Source organism: Leguminivora glycinivorella, chromosome 11 (assembly GCF_023078275.1).
Source record: "Leguminivora glycinivorella isolate SPB_JAAS2020 chromosome 11, LegGlyc_1.1, whole genome shotgun sequence".
NCBI classification, from domain to species: domain Eukaryota; kingdom Metazoa; phylum Arthropoda; class Insecta; order Lepidoptera; family Tortricidae; genus Leguminivora; species Leguminivora glycinivorella.
In genome coordinates this window covers 24,094,697-24,114,028 of record NC_062981.1, presented here as the reverse complement: position 1 = coordinate 24,114,028, position 19,332 = coordinate 24,094,697, and the positions used below count along the sequence as shown (strand labels likewise).

The window sequence follows — 19,332 nt, the reverse complement described above, 5'->3', positions numbered from 1 at the left end:
GTGCACGAACTAGGGCCAAGGACACCAGCAATCTCAGACCGAGGCCTTTCCCAGCGACACGAACAACTCCCAGCAGCTACCATCATCACAAAAGTTCTAAGTCCCAATTGTTGTTTCATTTAGTCCATTTTCGCTTAATGCACTTTTACATTCACTGGCTGTTTTATTTGTCCTGACACATACTCGTAGTTTGTATACCTCACTGCCAAAGAAATATTATTTCGTAGTAAAACTGGATTGCGCAAAGTTTGTTTAAGTTTTGAGTGTGTCATAGTCAGTTATTTTAACTTATAATTATATTTAATCACCACAGTTTAATGTAGGTATTTAGGTTAAATTGTCCAGTTGTTGCAGTTTTAATTGTGTCCACTGAATTTCACTGTACTTTATCACAATAATTGTCCAATAATTTATGAATAACTAATTTTCATCTTCTGACCGGCGCGCGCGCCGCCAGTGCAGCGCGAGGCCGCACCGGCAGGGTCGCCATGTGATGTGGGGACTAAAGGACAATTCACTTGTATGAGATATAGGTTTATTGAGCATAAGAATACAGTGTGCGTCAACTTATATAGCATGGTTAGGAGTAGTAGTGTGAGTGTGGCCTGTCACACTACAATCTAACTCTACTACTGAATGTAAAAATGACATGTAATATTGCAAATATTGTGAATAAATAATATGAATATATGAATATGAATATGAATATATCAAAATAATACAAAGTTTTTCTGGAATGACAGCCAAAATACCTACAATTTCGAATAATACTTGTTGTATGGCAACCCTACAACAGATTAAACATAAATATGTGCATTTGAAGTGCAACAGATAATGCAATGAACGAGAAGAAAGTATTTCATTCAAAAATTAAATTTATCCAAAATATTTAATTACGACTATCAAAAAAATCTGCTACGTTACAACATTTCATTAAAGTGTCGAAAGGGCCTCTACGCGTTGGCTTCGGCCCCGCGCACGCCTCCCAAAGGTCCGGAATACCATTGTTCCGTGATGGGAAATACATACAAATTATAATTTTATATTACGCAATTGCATATTATGCAAAACATTTTATTAAAAATACGTATCGATTAATTCCACCTTATTTAAATTCAATTCCAGATCTCTTAATTTGGTAATTTACCTTCAAGATTTGTACGCCACTACCTGAAGATTAAGGAGAAAGGTAGCCCATGGATTATAATGATGCTTCTAGCCTTGCTATTTTTCGTTGATTCGTTCCATTAAATAGTTGCTACGTATGTATACACACATCTATTTGATTTGCCCTCATTTTCTGCTCAACCATTAAACATTACAATCTTCTTGAGCAGTGGTTTTAAAAGTACAAGTTAGGAAATAATTTAAACTTTTATCTACTTAAAAATATCACAATGTTGAAAGCTAATGGTATATCGCGGCGAGTACGGAGAGTAATATCGCTATGACAGAAGCGTCGAGCGCGGCGGAGTGGCTGCAGAGCGCGCGGCGCGCCGCGGCCGGGCCCAGGCACGCCGCGTGCGCCATGAGGTGCGGCAGCTGGCTCTGCTCGTACAGCCCCGTGAACAGCGCCTGCGCCGGCCCGCGCGCGAACACCGCCACGTCTTCCCCGCCGTGCGTCTCCGACTCCAGCGGCACGTCCGCGTGCGTGCGCCATCGCAACGCTTCTGCAACACCACACCACACTAATTACTAACCAAACTAAGAATCATTCAGAGAGTAGCAAATAACATTTGTGTTGCCTTTTTTGTAGACTTACCTATATTTAGTATTTGACAGATCTCAGGTTTAAGAACTTTATTTCTCAAAGAAAATTATATTCAATGCAACTTACGGAAGATATATGAATATATGATATATGATGATAACTTCAATGCAACTTACGGAAGGTATGGTCACTGGTGACGTCGGCGCGCTTGCCGTCGATGTGAGGACGGTAGCCGGGCCCGTTGGTGTAGGAGAGCGTCATGTAGGGCACTTCGTCGTCGCCTCGGTAGTCGGACACGCCGAGGATGTCGTTGCCGCGGCGCGAGTAGCCGTTGTACGCCATGACGTGCGAGTGGTCGGCCGTGAGCACGAGCAGTGAGCTGGCGCGCGGCAGCAGCGCGTCGGCGCGCGCCACCGCGTCGTCGAGCGCGAGCGTCTCGTGCAGCGCCAGCGCCGGCCGCGTCTCGTGGTGCGCGTGGTCGATGCGCCCGCCTTCCACGAACAAGAAGAACCCGCGAGGGTTTTTAGAAAGGACACGAATAGCGGCCTCCGTGAGTTCAGCTAGGGTGGGTTCATCCAGGTTTCCCTCTCGCACTTCCTCTTCATATCGTAAGTGTGTGGCTTCAAACAGTCCCAACAGGTAGTCGGGCGGGCTGGCGAAGGCGTCGAGCAGCTGGGTGCGGTTCCAGGCGTACGCGTGCGAGTCCCCGGCCCGTTCGCGCTGCGCGAGCCACTCCTCGATCAGATCTCGTCCGTCCGAGCGGCGACCCAAATCATTCTCCTCGTCCATGGTCGTGTTCGGGCGAAACTCGCGTCGTCCGCCACCCAGGATTACCTAAAAAGTTAAAAAATGTATTTAACATTTCTGAAATTACCTAGATTAATAAAATCGAGCAGGTTTAGCGGAACTCACTTTGAACCGGTTCCCAGGATACGAGTTGATCAGTTGGTCGGCGATGTCGGGGCAGAGTGCGGGGTCGTGCCCGGCGGCGCGCACCTGGGCGTCGTTCTCCCAGCCGCGGTTGGCGCTGCGCGCGTACGCGCCGGCCGGGGACGCGTGCGTGATGCGCGTCGACGTTACGATACCTGCATCCAGACCAGATATTGAGACAGCGAAACCAACGACAAAATCCCAAAATTAATTAATTTATTAACAGCAATACTGTATTTATGGGCCAAATCTAATCGTCATTGGACCATTAGTATATCTTATGTCGTTGATGAAGTAAATTCAACATCGATTCTGGTAGGGTAGGTATACAGCAATGGTGTGCTAACCGGCGCTGCGACCGTCGGCGAGCGCCCACGCAGCGATGGACTCGAGATGCGTGGCGGAGTCCGTGGAGGCACCACAGTCCCAGCGCGGCACGGCGCCGCTCACGCCGAGCGTGCCGCGGTTCACCTTCACGCCGCACAGGTACGCCGTCGCCGTGCACGCCGAGTCAGGGATTTGCGCGTCGAGGCAGTAGGTCTGACGACAAAACAGTGTGAATATAGTGTTGTTTACTGTTTTAACAGTGTGAGTCAATAATAATTAAATAAAATAAAAAAGTAACCTTGGCGAGTCCAGTAACAGGAAAGCGCTCGAAAGCCAGGCGCTCCTCCTCACCGGTGCGGCCGGCGAGCTGGCCGCGTAGCGTGCGCGCCGGCGCCAGTGTCGCCACCGAGAGCCCGTCGCCCAGGAACATCACCACGTTCTTAGCCACGTCGTCGTAAATGTGATTCGACAACCGCTCGTCGACGGCGGCGAACGCCTCCGAGTACCAGTAGTCGGCGCTGCGCTCGGCCTCGTCCGGCATGGCGGCGGTGGCGGCGACGGCGGCGGTGACGGTGGCGGCGCGCTCCGGGTGGTAGCGGTCGGCGTGCGCAGGCACCAGCAGCGCCAGCGACAGCACTAGCAGCGAGGCGAGCATCGTGAGAGTGGTCGGCGAGGTGGAAAATACACACACACCAGCGGCAACTTTGAGACTGCTTTTCCTGACGAAATGTATGGCTTAAATTGCCAGCTTTGTATCTAATCACTACGACTGTGGAATACATAATTATACCTATTTAGTGTTATCTTATTAGCATGATAGTCGGTATCGTTAGGATTATGTAAGGCGTGAGCCTAGTAAAAAGGGGTGTGGACCACGGCTCCGTCAGGCGGCGAGCACGAGCCGCCGCCGCGGTCAAGGCCGCTCGACCCAGTCCTCTATAGTCCAGCCATTTTACTTTGTTCTTAATTCTTCTAAAAGATTATGTTACTAATGTTTTGGATAGTGGGTCCCAAGTTGATGTTATATACACGGACTACAGCAAATGTTTCGATCGAATTGACCATGGTTTATTAATATCAAAGCTGAATGACATCGGAATAAAATGGAGATTTGCTGCGCTGGTTTACATCCCAGTCGAAAACAGGATTCAAGCCGTAGTCGTTAATAATAATATATCAGGGTTAGTCACTGTACCGAGTGGAGTACCGCAAGGGTCATTACTCTGCTTTTTAATATCTTTATCAACAATATTGACAAAATGTCTCTTCTAAGCTCCTATGTTTCGCAGATGACATACTTATAGAAAGTTTTCTTAAAGATAAGTTCTATATATTAACAAGCTGATAGATGGGCTGAGCAGCATGCATGCTGGGTGTTATGTGGGTGGTACTTGTGTCAACAGCCTAAGTTATGCCGATGACATGGTGTTGCTCGTACCGTCTGTCAGTGCGCTGGAGAAGCTGCTTGTCCACTGCGAAACCTATGCTTTGATACATGGTCTGGAGTACAATACGAAAAAGAGTGAGGTGTTAGTTTTTAGAGCGGGTAACATTAAGCCTTACTATGTGCCACCTATTCTGTTGAACTCTAGCCCATTAAAAGTTGTGGATAAAGTAAAATACCTGGGGCACGTCCTCACGAGCGACTTCAAGGATGACTTGGACATTGAAAGGGAACGCAGGGCGTTGGCGGTTCGGAGTAACATGATTACACGCAGGTTTGCTCGTTGCTCAAGTGATGTAAAAATTACACTATTTAAATCCTATTGTTAATCCTTGTACACGAGCAGCCTGTGGATCAAGTACACGAAACGAGCCTACAATGCCCCGCGGGTGCAGTTCAACAATGCTTTTAGAATGCTGATGGGACTGCCTAGAAGATGCTCTGCATCGGGTATGTTTGTGGCAGCTCGCACGGATAGTTTTCAGGAAATGTTAAGAAAAAACATAGTGTCATTGCTAAGTCGTGTGAGATGTAGTCCCAACAGCATTTTAAAAGAAATCGCTGATAGGTTCGACTGTCCGATCTTCCACTACTGGACCAAGCAGATTAAAAGTGTAGCGGTATATGAAATATAGGAATAATATTATAAATTAGTACACATAAGTTTAGATATATTGTGAATACTAACACTAGATTAAGATTAGGCATGTTTACTAACTTTCTATGGATACCCTGTTTGTCCGAAATAAAAGATTTTATTATTACCTTGACTACTTATCTTACCTTAACTACTTATCTTACCTTGAACCTTACTTACCTTGAAGCGTAAAACTCTTAAGAAAGTACCATCTATGAGAGACCTAGGTGTTATACACCATTCTAAGCTTATTTTTGACAGTCATATTAACTATATTATTCATGGCGCTTATAGAGTAGGTTTTATAATGCACGATTCTATCAATTTTACTCAAGCCAAGACGCTCAAAGTACTTTATTGTTCCTTTGTTAGAAGTAAGTTGGAATACGCATCTCTGGTCTGAAACCCTTGCTACGAGTACAATACTGACAAAATTTAACGTATTCTGCAAAAATGTATTAAACACCTTTGCTTTAAGTTCAAAGGATCCATACAGGCCCTCCAACTATCTTAATAATAAGCAAAACCACCTTATCTCTTTACATAAACGTCGGGAAATAGCCGATACAAGTGATATACAACATCTTTTAAGTCGACGACCGGTCTGGCGCAGTCGGTAGTGACCCTGCCTGCTGCGCCGCGGTCCCGGGTTCGAATCCCGGTAAGGGCATTTATTTATGTGATGAGCACAGATATTTGTTCCTGAGTCATGGATGTTTTCTATGTATATAAGTATTTATATATTATATTATATCGTTGTCTGAGTACCCACAACACAAGCCTTCTTGAGCTTACCGTGGGCCTCAGCCAATCTGTGTAAGAATGTCCTATTATATTTATTTATTTATTTATTTATTTATTTATTATTTTAAGTGTTACTACTGGTAGTGATAGACTATAATTTTCAACGACCGGTCTGGCTCAGTCGGTAGTGACCCTATTTGCTCAGCCGCGGTCCGGGGTTCGAATCCCGGTAAGGGCATTTATTTGTGTGATGAGCACAGATATTTGTTCCTGAGTCATGGATGTTTTCTATGTATATTATTGTGCATATATCTATTTAAGTATGCATATCGTCGCTTAGCATCCATAGTACAAGCTTTGCTTAGTTTGGGACTAAGTTGATCTGTGTAAGGCCGGCAACAGACAGTCTTAAAAATTCATAATCTTAGAAAAGATTTGTATGCAAACTGACACTGACAGATCTGTCAGTGTCAGTTTGAACTGTCAGTTTGCATACAATTTTTTTTTAAGATTATGAATTTTTAAAACTGTCTGTTGCCGGCCTAAGGTGTCCCCAATATTTATTTATTTATTTAATGTCTCTACTCGTTCTAACTCGTTCGAAAGTATAAGTAAGTATCCTCCAATACAGATAAAAAATGCATCTTCCAAATACAGGCAAAATAGTTCCTTACCGCGTGCAAGTCGCAAATTAAATGTGTCATCTAAAGAATTTGACATCGATGTATTCAATTGTAAAATAATGCCACGCGAGGCGTAAATTTGTACAGAAATACTTTGTGTCCTCTGGGCGTTTCGTCGCTTTCATTTCGTGGTTTCATTTTATATTTCAATGGTACTGATTATGTTAGTATATAAGTTATACATACGATAGTGTTGTTCACTTGTGGTTGCGATAGTGCGCAACTTTAGTAAAATAAATAACATAAGAATAAAAAGCCTTATTATTCCATAAACACTTTACAAAATTTTCCTTATAAACTAAATTTAAATATAAGTGTATTAGTGGTTATGACCCCTTCCGGGTATAGGCCTCCTCCAACCTCTTCCACCGTTCTCGGTCTTGTGCCTCTGTGAGCCAGTTGCTCGACACTGCCTCAATGTCGTCTGCCCAGCGAGCGCGGGGCCACCCTGATCCACGTTTGCCAAACGGGCCTTTCCAAATGGTAAGTCGCTTTGCCCATTTGTCATCTGGCATCCTCGCGACGTGACCTGCCCATTGCCATTTGAGTTTTAATGAATGCTCGAGGGCATCGATTATTTTGTTTTTTTCTCGTATATTCTTGTGTCGCATTTTGTCAATAAGTCCAATATTTAAAACTTTTCTTTCGATCGCCCTTTGACATGCTCTAATCTTGTGTTTAAATTAAACACAAGATTAGGGCTGCCATCTCACATTTCGCCAAACCCGGACAAAGATTAAAAAAAAACCCGGACATTTGGTGTAAATCGAATTTTTTCCCCGGACGAGTCCGAAAATAATATTTTGTGCCGCTCGTGGCAAATCTCGGGACGAGTGAAGAATGACATTCTCGCACGTGTAACGAAAACGAACTACGTTTTTTAATACAGTTGCGAAAAAACACTACTACTTACAACGAAATAAAACAATCCGAACTATCAATTTTCCCATGGACATTGACGGATTATTTGACAATTCAAAGGCGTATTTTTGAAGCTTTTAAACTTGCGTGCATATTTTCGAGTTTGCTATTCATCTAACATAATTTATTTCATTGGGTGCCATAAAAACATAAACATTTACGATTTGGGACGATTGTTTAATGTACAACTACATTTTAATTTAATCGATCCATTTATGTCCCGACGTATTGCAAATAACGTAAAATAATTATGACAAATCGCGTAACTTATTGAGGTTTTTTGAACGTGCATTAAGTTAAAACATGGTAGACGCCTCTACTTTGACAGTAGAAGACGCGTTTCGTTCCAATCATGTTCTGTTTACACGACTCATTATGACAGATTTTTCAAAGTATAAACCATTTTATAAATTATGTTTAGTATGACTAAAAGTAAACAATTACATATGAAATATTAACGTTTTAAATATTAATCACTTAATAGTATGTTTATAGTTTTATTCTGTCTTAGTAAACGACTGATATGAAAACAGCTCGGTAAGTAGTCGTAAAATGGAACGTATATACTTTTTACGCACTAGTTCGTAAAATACAACTTCTTGCACGCTAAACAGCCAAAAAACGGGCACTTTCCACGCGCCACGCCGTGCGTCTCCGACGCCAGCGGCACGTCCGCGTGCGTGCGCCATCGCAACGCTTCTGCAACACCACACCAGACTAATTACTAACCAAACTAAGAATCATTCAGAGAGTAGCAAATAACATTTGTGTTGCCTTTTTTGTAGACCTACCTATATTTAGTATTTGACAGATCTCAGGTTTAAGAACTTTATTTCTCAAATAAAATTATATTCTATGCAACTTACGGAAGATATATGATGATACAATGAATATATGATATATAATGATAACTTCAATGCAACTTACGGAAGGTATGGTCACTGGTGACGTCGGCGCGCTTGCCGTCGATGTGAGGACGGTAGCCGGGCCCGTTGGTGTAGGAGAGCGTCATGTAGGGCACTTCGTCGTCGCCTCGGTCGTCGGACACGCCGAGGATGTCGTTGCCGCGGCGCGAGTAGCCGTTGTACGCCATGACGTGTGAGTGATCGGCCGTGAGCACGAGCAGCGAGCTGGCGCGCGGCAGCAGCGCGTCGGCGCGCGCCACCGCGTCGTCGAGCGCGAGCGTCTCGTGCAGCGCCGGCGCCGGCCGCGTGTCGTGGTGCGCGTGGTCGATGCGCCCGCCTTCCACGAACAAGAAGAACCCGCGAGGGTTTTTAGAAAGGACACGGCCTCCGTGAGTTCAGCTAGGGTGGGTTCATCCAGGTTTTCCTCTGGCACTTCCTTTTCATATCGTAAGTGTGTGGTTTCAAACAGTCCCAACAGGTAGTCGGGCGGGCTGGCGATGGCGTCGAGCAGCTGGGTGCGGTTCCAGGCGTACGCGTGCGAGTCCCCGGCCCGTTCGCGCTGCGCGCGCCACTCCTCGATCAGATCTCGTCCGTCCCAGCGGCGACCCAAATCCTTCTCCTCGTCCCTGGTTGTAATCGGGCGGAACTCGCGTCGTCCGCCACCCAGGATTACCTAAAAAGTTAAAAATGTATTTAGCATTTCTGAAATTACCTAGATAAAATCGATCAGTATTAGCGGGACTCACTTTAAACTGGTTCCCAGGATACGAGTTGATGAGCTGGTCGGCGATGTCGGCGCAGAGCGCTGGGTCGTAGCCGGCAGCGCGCACCTGGCCGTCGTTCTCCCAGTCGCGGTTGGCGCTGCGCGCGTACGCGCCGGCCGGGGACGCGTGCGTGACGCGCGCTGATGTTACGATACCTGAATCCAGACAGCGAGATATCGAAACCGATTGCAAAATTTCAACTTTATTTATTCACAGTAGGTAATTTATTTATAGGTTAAATCTCATTGTCATTGAGCCATTAGTGAATCTAATGTCGATGATATGGCGATGGACTCGAGATGCGCGGCGGGGTCCGCGGAGGCGGGGCAGTCCCAGCGCGGCACGGCGCCGCTCACGCCGAGCGTGCCGCGGTTCCCCTTCGCGCCGCACAGGTAAGCCGTCGCCGTGCATGCCGAGTCGGGGATTTGCGCGTCGAGGCAGTAGGTCTGACGACAAAACAGTGTGAAGATAGTGTTGTTAGAATACACATATTATGCCCTAAAAATATACAACAGTGTGAGTTCGAATAAGTAACCTTGGCGAGTCCAGTAACAGGAAAGCGCTCGAAAGCCAGGCGCTCCTCCTCACCGGTGCGGCCGGCGAGCTGGCCGCGCAACGTGCGCGCCGGCGCCAGTGTCGCCACCGAGAGCCCGTCACCCAGGAACATCACCACGTTCTTAGCCACGTCGTCGTAAATGTGATTCGACAACCGCTCGTCGACGGCGGCGAACGCCTCCGAGTACCAGTAGTCGGCGCTGCGCTCGGCCTCGTCCGGCATGGCGGCGGTGGCGGCGACGGCGGCGGTGACGGTGGCGGCGCGCTCCGGGTGGTAGCGGTCGGCGTGCGCAGGCACCAGCAGCGCCAGCGACAGCACTAGCAGCGAGGCGAGCATCGTGAGAGTGGTCGGCGAGGTGGAAAATACACACACACCAGCGGCAACTTTGAGACTGCTTTTCCTGACGAAATGTATTGCTTAAATTGCCAGCTTTGTATCTAATCACTACGACTGAGGGATACCTAGTTAAGTATATTTAGTGTTAAGGTCAGTGTGGGGAAGACCGCCTACCCGGAAAGACCGTCTATTGACTATAACTTTTTTGTTTATATATCTACGCTTCTCACACATCTGGAGGTATAGCAGTTTTTCATCCTTAATCCATTGGTATTCAATACATATCCCTAGGACGAACACTAATTAACAATAAACTTGTTTCTCGTTTCGAACTCGAACATCGAGTTCAACATGGCTCCGCAAAAAAATAAAATAAAATAGAAGCAGTCGGAATATTTGTATATCATGTATGTAACGCAGTCATTTAATAACCATTATTTCTGCCTAGTACTATTATTCTACTCAAAACGCGCTCAATTTCTAGTTTTATGTTCTGAAATATGTAACTCAGAAATTGTGCCTAGTCAGAAAGTCGCATAAAAGAGAAAGGCAAGACCGGCATACTCGTATGATAAACAAGGAGTTGCCAACTTTTTTTAGGCTTTATTGGAAATAAGTCGAGTGTAAACAATATCAATATATAGGTACGTTTTTGGCTTATGATAGTTGTACCGTTTTTGATTTTAACTTCGAAATACAGTTTTGATAATGATTCGTATGGTGTTACTAAAATAATTCGAAAGTATTCACATGGTTGTGAAGAATGATAAGAGGTGAACAGAAGTAAGCTTAGACTGCATTATTCATCATCATATTTAAGTTGGTAGAATTATCGTAAGCTCTAACCGTTTTCTATTATATTTGTTTAAGTATATTAAGATTGTGCAACATGCGGCGACAAATATTTCAAAAGAGAGTAGGGTTTCCAGTTGGTCATTAATTTTATAATCAGCATTACCCAACAGGGACCGTATGGGTACCCTTTAAAACGGTTTTGACACTTTTGACCGACTATTTTACGGCTACCCGACCGTTAATTGACATTGCTGGCTGTCACTTTGACAAAAAGTCGTTATGGGTGTCGTCGATAGGTTTTCGGGGGTGGTAGCTCAGGTAAGTGGTAACTCTGGTAGTAACTATAGAAAAACCAAGCATTGCTAAGAAATGTTACCAAACCAATTCACGTATCTTAATATCCTATTACCTTTTTTTAATAAAAAAGTTTCAAAAACAGATAAGTAGTTGGATTTATATGAGCCTGTAATATCGTGACTAAATTGTATCGCAGGTGTTCGTTGGAAAAACAGTATTATGCAATATCTGGACCTGAAAAGAAAAGGTTATGAACCCCATCTACGGGACTTATGCCGGTCTTGCCTTATAAATAGAAAAATGCTTATATGTTCAATATTTTAACATTATTTTATTAATTATCTAGCACATTCTGCCCTGTTATTACGTAAAATAACAATGATCATGATTTTGGAACCTAGTCTCATATGAAATTACGCGACAACAAGCACTAGACGGTCTTTCTGTACTCATCGCGGGAGGACGGTCAACCCGCCGAGCCTTATAAAATGTGATTTTTATGACTTAAAAGTACCTTATTTCACCAAAATATTATAAAATCTTTGTAAAATATAGTATTTGCTATCTCATAGGACCATGCGCATTACGCCAGACTTCATTAATTATAGAGTTTTATCCACTCAAACTTTATTTCAAATAAACTATGCCGGTCTTGCCCGCACTGACCTTATCTTGGTAGCATGATAATTGCTATCGTTAGGATTATGTAAGGCGTGAGCCTAGTAAAAAGGGGTGTGGGCCACGGCTCCGTCAGGCGGCGAGCACGAGCCGCCGCCGCGGTCAAGGTCGCTGGACCATTGCTCTGATAGCCGTGACTGCTTGAAACTTTTTTAATTTAATAAATATGTCTATAGTCCTCCCCCTTAACTTGAAGTACAGTCCTAGTAATATTTTTAGTTAATATTTCTATATATTAATTTCATTTGTTTAACTTTAATGAATACTCTGTAATGTTGACATGTAAAAGTGCCCCCGTGGCCTATTTGCTGAATAAATGATTTTGTATTTTGTATTTAGTCGTAGAAAGCACGAAACTTGGCAAGTATATAGCTAGCTAAAATATTGTTTTTGTGTTAGGGCATTTTTAGGTTTTGGAACACCCCAATTAGCGTAAGTTGTTAACAAAAATTAACTCACTGTCAGTTTTGTGACGATAATTAAGCATGACATTTCAATAAAAAATATTGTTTTTTATGTTAATTACATAAACTTTAAGCGATAATCTACATTCAGAATGTGAAAAAAATACATTTTTAGACAGATTTTATGCCTAATTGTCGTCACAAAACTGACATCGAGTTAATTTTTGTTAACAACTTTCGCTAATTGGGGGGCCCAAATTCTGAAAATAAAGCTGCAGTTCAATAATACGAGTAGTTGGACATTTATAAAATCTTTTATTTCTTAATAACCTCTAAATATCTATAAACCTATAAAGCAAAAAGGTTTTGATGACCACGTGACAGCAAAGAGGACAGGGGTGAATCAACCATAGTTAATATGTATTAATTCTTCATGGTGTTAGCAACTAGGACAATTTGCATAACATTTTCGTATAATGTATGGACTAAAGGTATTTATCTATTTCCGAAATAATGTCAGTCCTTTTCATATAAAAAAAAAAACTAGGTAGATTCCTTAACTGCATGCTGGCTCTAGACGGAAACAAAAGTCAAGTTTAGTGTAAACAATAATTGCACGATAAGGGTGCAAGTTGTCGTGCAGCGACATGGATTGATAAAAACTTGCAATAGAATCAGCGCGGAGGCTGCGGAATGGGGGCAGTGCTCCCCCCCGCCCCCGGGTAGAGGCGCAGGGGGCGCGCGCCCCGGGTCGCTCCCGCTCCCGGGCAGTCCCGGACGGCTCGCGCGGCGGCCGCACGTCGCCACTCGCGCCGAACTTGCCACACTCGCGAACGTTCGCGGCGAAGTGAAGTGAGCTTGGTGGAAAGTTTGTTGTGAGCTTACTGGATTACTGACACTTTGTAAGGCAAGTTACTTATTGGATCTCTATTAGTTGTAAGATGACGAACTTAGTGCCCTAGCAAAGTTTGCAGCGGGCAACCTTTGGGCGAAGTAGAAAAGTTTTAAACAAGTAATTATTAAGTTTTATAATGCCGAATATGAACCCATTCATAATAGAAAAATACTTTAGATGTAAGCATCAACCGTCTGTCGGCTCTGGAGTCATTAAAGCAACTTTAGAGTTTTGACCCAAGATTGAAAGTTTCATATTTGTGTATGTATTAAAGTCAAAGGCAATGTCTTCAGGAAAATCACGATTTTTTTTATTTGCACCTCATTGAAAGCCATGATGGAAGCGAGAAGCGGGAAGAGTCGCTGCTATGTGTTACTAATTCGTAGCGCGCGTAGCTTCTGTAGCACGTCGAAGGCATTATTCGTAGCCGCGCTAGTTGCTACGCAGCCTGCGCGCGGCTCGTAGCTCTACGAACCTCGACTACGATTGTCAAAGCCTACGAAGTTGTATGATTAGAGTCCAGGAAAAAGACAGACAACTTTGCTTTGATTAGTCATCACCTGTGTTTACATGCGTTCGATTAACTCGAAACTTCCGGGCCAGTTAATGCGGTGTTTTAAAATGTGTTGTTTATACATATAAGTTAGGTTTTCGTGCAATGCTTCAAACATTTGAGAAAGATGTCACTAAGTAGTCACACATCCATACTTCCATACTTAATATGTAAAACATCGAATTATTGCATACTATTCATTTTAATCTTGATTTTAATTTTTAGGGTTCCGTAGTCAACTAGGAACCCTTATAGTTTCGCCATGTCTGTCTGTCCGTCCGTCCGTCCGTCCGTCCGTCCGTCCGTCCGTCCGTCCGTCCGCGGATAATCTCAGTAACCGTAAGTACCAGAAAGCTGAAATTTGGTACCAATATGTATGTCAATCATGCCAACAAAGTGCAAAAATAAAAAATGAAAAAAAAATGTTTTATTAGGGTACCCCCCCTACATGTAAAGTGGGGGCGGATTTTTTTTTTCATTCCAACCCCAACGTGTGATATATTGTTGGATAGGTATTTAAAAATGAATAAGGGTTTACTAAGATCGTTTTTTGATAATATTAATATTTTCGGAAATAATCGCTCCTAAAGGAAAAAAAAGTGCGTCCCCCCCCCTCTAACTTTTGAACCATACGTTTAAAAAATATGAAAAAAATTACAAAAGTAGAACTTTATAAAGACTTTCTAGGAAAATTATTTTGAACTTGATAGGTTTAGTAGTTTTTGAGAAAAATGCGGAAAACTACGGAACCCTACACTGAGCGTGGCCCGACACGCTCTTGGCCGGTTTTAAATATGAATTTGTATTAATTTTAATTATTGATAGTATGACCTATAACTTTCATGTTTAGCACTATGCTGTAAATGTAAGTTGGTTGAATAAATAGGTAAACAAATAAATAAATAAACAACTATTATAAATGGGAAAGTGTGTGTGTGTCTGTTTGTTTGTCCGTGTTTCACGGCAAAACGAAGCGACGAATTGACGTGATTTTTTAGGTGGTGATGGAGAGTGACATAGGCTACTTTTTGTCTCTTTCTAACGCTAGCGAAGCCGCTGGCAAAAACAAGTATGATATATATGACACTGATCCGATCCATATCCTATCTAGGTTTAATATTTGACGTATGTGGAATAACTGTGTTATACTGTTGTTGTTTGTATGTTGAAGTATGGTGACGGGTTAAGAATTTCACTAAGTACCTATCCCTTTTCCTCCCGTGAGTGTCGTACGAATCAACCATGGGATATGGGTTCAATTGTGATGTAGGCGATGTGCTGGCTGGAATATCACAAAAACATTTTGTTTTCTTTTGACCTCTTAATTGCTAAGAGTGAGACTAATGCTTACATTGTACCCCTTTTCGGCAAGAGTGGAAACTTTGAGCGGCGTGATTGTATGTGTGTCCTTTTGAGAATCGCCTATTCTATGTATGTTATAACGAGTACGTATGTGTAAGTGAGAATCGGATCGGTAGTCAACTAAGCTCTCAACTCGCCCAAGTCTTTAGAAAAGGTGTTTTCGGAAGGCCTGATATTCATTATAAGGTAGGCTTTAGATCAAAAGTTCGGGATAGATTAGACTCCTCGTTGCGTCGGTAGTAATCCGGGTTTCATGAAAGGTACCCGTCCGATACGTAGTCTACAAATACAAATCAGCAGCATGCTTCGTCCCGAGAGTCCTAAACAACCCAAAGGTGATATTCAAATTGGTTGTTGGTTTTTACTATCTTTCCCAGCCTGATTATGATGGTACCTAACGGTACCGACCTAAAATCCTCAGACACATGGATGTGGTATAATGATTATCGGTAATTGTTTACGGTATGGATAAAACAATCGTTCCACTTCCTTTAAAGTGTGACAAACGATGGACTCCATTTAATATTAACGGAAGGAATCAGAGCGCCCATCAACAATTCATGAAATTAACTCAAAAGTTAATCTGTTGCCTTCTTGAATGGTTGCCTTTGCGATTAATAATGAAAAGCTGACGAACATTTTTAAGTTATGTATAACTAAATATTTAGTATCTCATAATTCCTTCACAGCTCATTGTTTCCGTAAAATATTGGGCATTAAAGTTGAACAATTTTAGGGTCAAAAACTGTTTGTTTGGTTTTAAGTACTTTAAAATCAAAATCTCTGTTGTATTTTTAGAAAAGTCAAAGGTAAATCCAAACGTCGATTTCATGTATGTAACACCCTTCACTAGAATCAAATTTCGATAAAAGTGTTTAGACCATGTTTAAAAAAAATATAAAAATAAGTTTCTCTTACGAATAGAGATAAAAGATTGAAGAACCGATGGCCGTTGGTCTTATAATTCTATCTGTAGTGCAAATTTTGGAGTTTCAATTCAAAACTTCGTTCGATAGGAAAGTACGCTGGTTCGATTCCAGCCTTAGGCACCAGAGGACTTGGTCACTTTTTCTTTCATATATGTAATTTATTTCGGTTTTAATTCAAAACTTCGTGTCAGATATTTCTGCGGCCTTTGTTGTGTAACGTACTATTTCTGGTGACCGTCCAAGTTTTAGGTGCAAGTGATAGGTACAATCAGGTACATCGTAGATAGCGGTCATCACGCCCGCGGCGCGCGCTGTTCACTCGGCGCGGCGCCGGCGGCGCAACCGCGCCTTATCTCAAAACTTCTGCTCATCATTTCGCCACACGATGTCGCTCCGGTAATCTACGTAATCCGCTTATATTTTTGAATATTGACACTGAGATAGCGATCGATTCGTTAACCCTTATGACGTAAAGATAAGCGCTATGTCGGGGTAGAGGGATGCAAGTTGGTCCGGCCGGTGTCCGGGAGCGCGGGGACGTTATCGCGGTGGTCCCCGCGGGCGGCGCGCGCGCCTCTCGCCGCGCAGGCGCGGGAAGCCTCGGGACAGAGCGGATTACTCTTATCAGGGAGCATGATTGGCTGCGCTTATCACTTTGCCAAGGTTCTTGTCGTTGTATAATGTGGTGAAATGATAAGACTTGGAGGCTCGCTGTTACGACGATGCTAATTCGCGAGTTCCGTCTTTCATGATAGTAAATATTTAGGCAAGAATCTTAGACCTTTAATTAATTCTACCGTACTATGAATAGACGTAATGTAATTATCGATTGGGATCGACATTATATTTATACAATAAGAAGCAAAACAATGCGCGCCTCTAGACTGAAAGCGACCAAACGCTGAAACGAATCGTTGTTGAGTTGGTTTGAATTCGTTCGAAAGGTGAGAATTATTACGCTACCAAAATCGGTTTGGAAAGATCATCACGGTACATCGTAGGTATGTCGAACAGGTATGTGTATGTATGTTGTGGGAATGAATAAAGTTCTTATCTATCTATCTATCTATCTAACAATTATCCAAAAAATTATTTAGTAACAACGCGTCGAAAATGCGTGGTTAACAATGCACCGCAAAAGCGCACGGTTAAAATATAAGCATGTGGATTAAATATAGATTCAATAGGTACTTAGGCATTTTACGTCATGGCTTAATACGATTATAATTTTTATATTATAGGCACAGCAAAGATATTATCGTGTCGAATAATCCTTTGTGATGTACATATAAGAGTCAATGTGAGGGTAGAGATAAGCAAGATGGACCGGCCGGTGCCCGGGACCGCGGGGGTGTTGTAGCCCGGCACCGCGCGGGCAACCTCGGGACAGAGGATTACGTTCATTGCACATAATTTGATTAGTTCGCGACACTGGTTACTTAGTCATAATGCGACTTTTATAATCGCAGTAGGTATAGCTACTGATGTGTCAGATAAGGCGCGTGGCACGCTTTTGACGACTGACTCCCTGCATGTTTCATGTTGGATGACGCAACTGTATGTCTACAAGTGTTCTGTATGTTTTTGAAAGTTCGAATGATAATACGGACTGTGGATATGGGACTGTCACTTTCTACACAAAATTAATATCGTTAACATGACATTACGCGCCACCACCTACAATTGGAATGTTTTATTCACTACTGCTATGAATTTACATAACTTAAAGCCTTCATTGAGCTGTACATTCAGTTTCTATCATAGGCATGTTATCTTATAAGTACCTATATGATAATGTTAATTAATTGAGTAAAGATTTTGATACATATACGGAGACAGTTTGTAAAAAATTAAATAAATATGCTTTCGCTCTATACAAACTCTCGAAGCAAGTTAGCACGGAAGCTGTGCTTATGGCTTATCACAGTTTCGTTGGCTCTACCTTACGATATGGGCTCATTTACTGGGGTAACTCGGTCAACAGAGAAGCCGTCTTTATAGCGCAGAAGAAATGTGTGAAAGCAATTCGAGGGCTTCACTTAATTAACAGATAGCTGTGTGCCACATTTTAAAGAATTAAATATTTTGACTTTTCCGTGCCTATACATTTTTGAAATTATGATGTTTATTAAAACAAACCCAACACTATTCAGGACGGTTTCCGAGGTATTTACTAGAGATTCCAGGTACCCTCAGAATCTATTTCCTGTTTTCGCAAAAACTGCCTTAATGCGCAAAAGTGTATTCTGCTTAGCTAGTAAGATTTATAACAAATTCCCTGTTAGTTTTAGAATGTTACCCATAAATGAATTTAAACGTAAACTATTGACATTTTTAATTGATAATTGTTTTTATTCTATTTCTGAATTTTTGCTACATAATTTTTAATGCCCACGGCCTGATATGAATTTCAATGTTAATTATATTATAACTAATTATTACTCAATTTCCCAATTTATGTTGAATATAGTTACGTAAAATCAATTTCGCATGTTAGTATGTAAAGACATAATGAAGTTTTTGTACGCCATCAGGCAGAGTATAGTGCTACATATATGATATTGTTTACCACCACTGTAATTAGTTTGACATATACTTACAAATAAAACACTTTGGACTTTGGACTTTTGATAGCAGTGCGATAGCGTGATTAGTAATCACCTCACGATGACGTAAGGATAAAGGTTAATGTCGGGGTAGAGGGATGAGTGTGGTACCGCCGCGCCGGGAAGACAGGCTCGCGAGGAGGTTATCGTAGCGAGCGAGCCGGGCGCCGCGTGCGCCGCGCAGGCGCGAGACTCCGCGGGACACGGGGATTACGCCTATCTGCGATCATTATACTTACACGATTATTTATGCTGATTACTGATTACACAGTCCCGATTATATTTTAATCATCACCCGTGATAGATTTTCTAAATATTACCTGCAATTAAATTACATTAATTGAAAGCTTTTATTTGGCATTTTCTTTAGCATCGAAAATAATTATGTAGCACGCAACATTTGCGTCTTCTTGGCAAAAAATAGCGTTGGCATGGTAAGTACCTGATGAGGACGAGAGGACAAACGTTAAACCAAGACAACAATGTTATAATCTTGCACGGCAACAGTACAGACAGATATAAGTAGGTACAATAAGTATTTTAGTAGCAATTAATTGTAGGACTTATTTTATATACATTTTTGCTATAGATTTATCTTTGTCAGTCTTTGTTGCAATATGCACCTTTTTAATGTAACAAATGCAATAGGTATCTCAGATACACATATTCTATCGTTCCAGATTATTTTTACGAATTTATGCAGTTGACTTGTTGATTAATCATAGTATTCGCTACTTTTTGCACCGTTGAATATGCGCTACGAAGTTATGTTGTGGGTTAACGATTATTGAGTACTCTTAGTTTACAAAAGCATTTGATATGGTAATGACTTTTAACACATTGTAAATATTTCAT

At 42.3% G+C, this 19,332-nt stretch overlaps 2 protein-coding genes across 2 annotated transcripts; both read right to left on the bottom strand.

The window, feature by feature from the left end:
• Positions 1-567: 567 nt before the first annotated feature.
• Positions 568-8,451, bottom strand: LOC125231448 (membrane-bound alkaline phosphatase-like). The gene is made up of 6 exons (XM_048136905.1): positions 8,325-8,451; positions 3,267-3,687; positions 2,989-3,181; positions 2,624-2,796; positions 1,888-2,545; positions 568-1,670 (listed from the first exon to the last, which is right to left on the bottom strand). Exons 2-6 carry the CDS (start codon positions 3,621-3,623, stop codon positions 1,408-1,410), a joined length of 1,644 nt encoding a protein of 547 aa, XP_047992862.1. The 5' UTR covers positions 3,624-3,687; positions 8,325-8,451; the 3' UTR covers positions 568-1,407.
• Positions 8,452-9,164: 713 nt separating this feature from the next.
• LOC125231449 (membrane-bound alkaline phosphatase-like) lies at positions 9,165-18,637 on the bottom strand. Its single transcript, XM_048136906.1, has 3 exons — positions 18,472-18,637; positions 9,602-10,022; positions 9,165-9,512 (listed from the first exon to the last, which is right to left on the bottom strand). Exons 2-3 carry the CDS (start codon positions 9,956-9,958, stop codon positions 9,315-9,317), a joined length of 555 nt encoding a protein of 184 aa, XP_047992863.1. The 5' UTR covers positions 9,959-10,022; positions 18,472-18,637; the 3' UTR covers positions 9,165-9,314.
• Between the last annotated feature and the right edge of the window lie 695 nt (positions 18,638-19,332).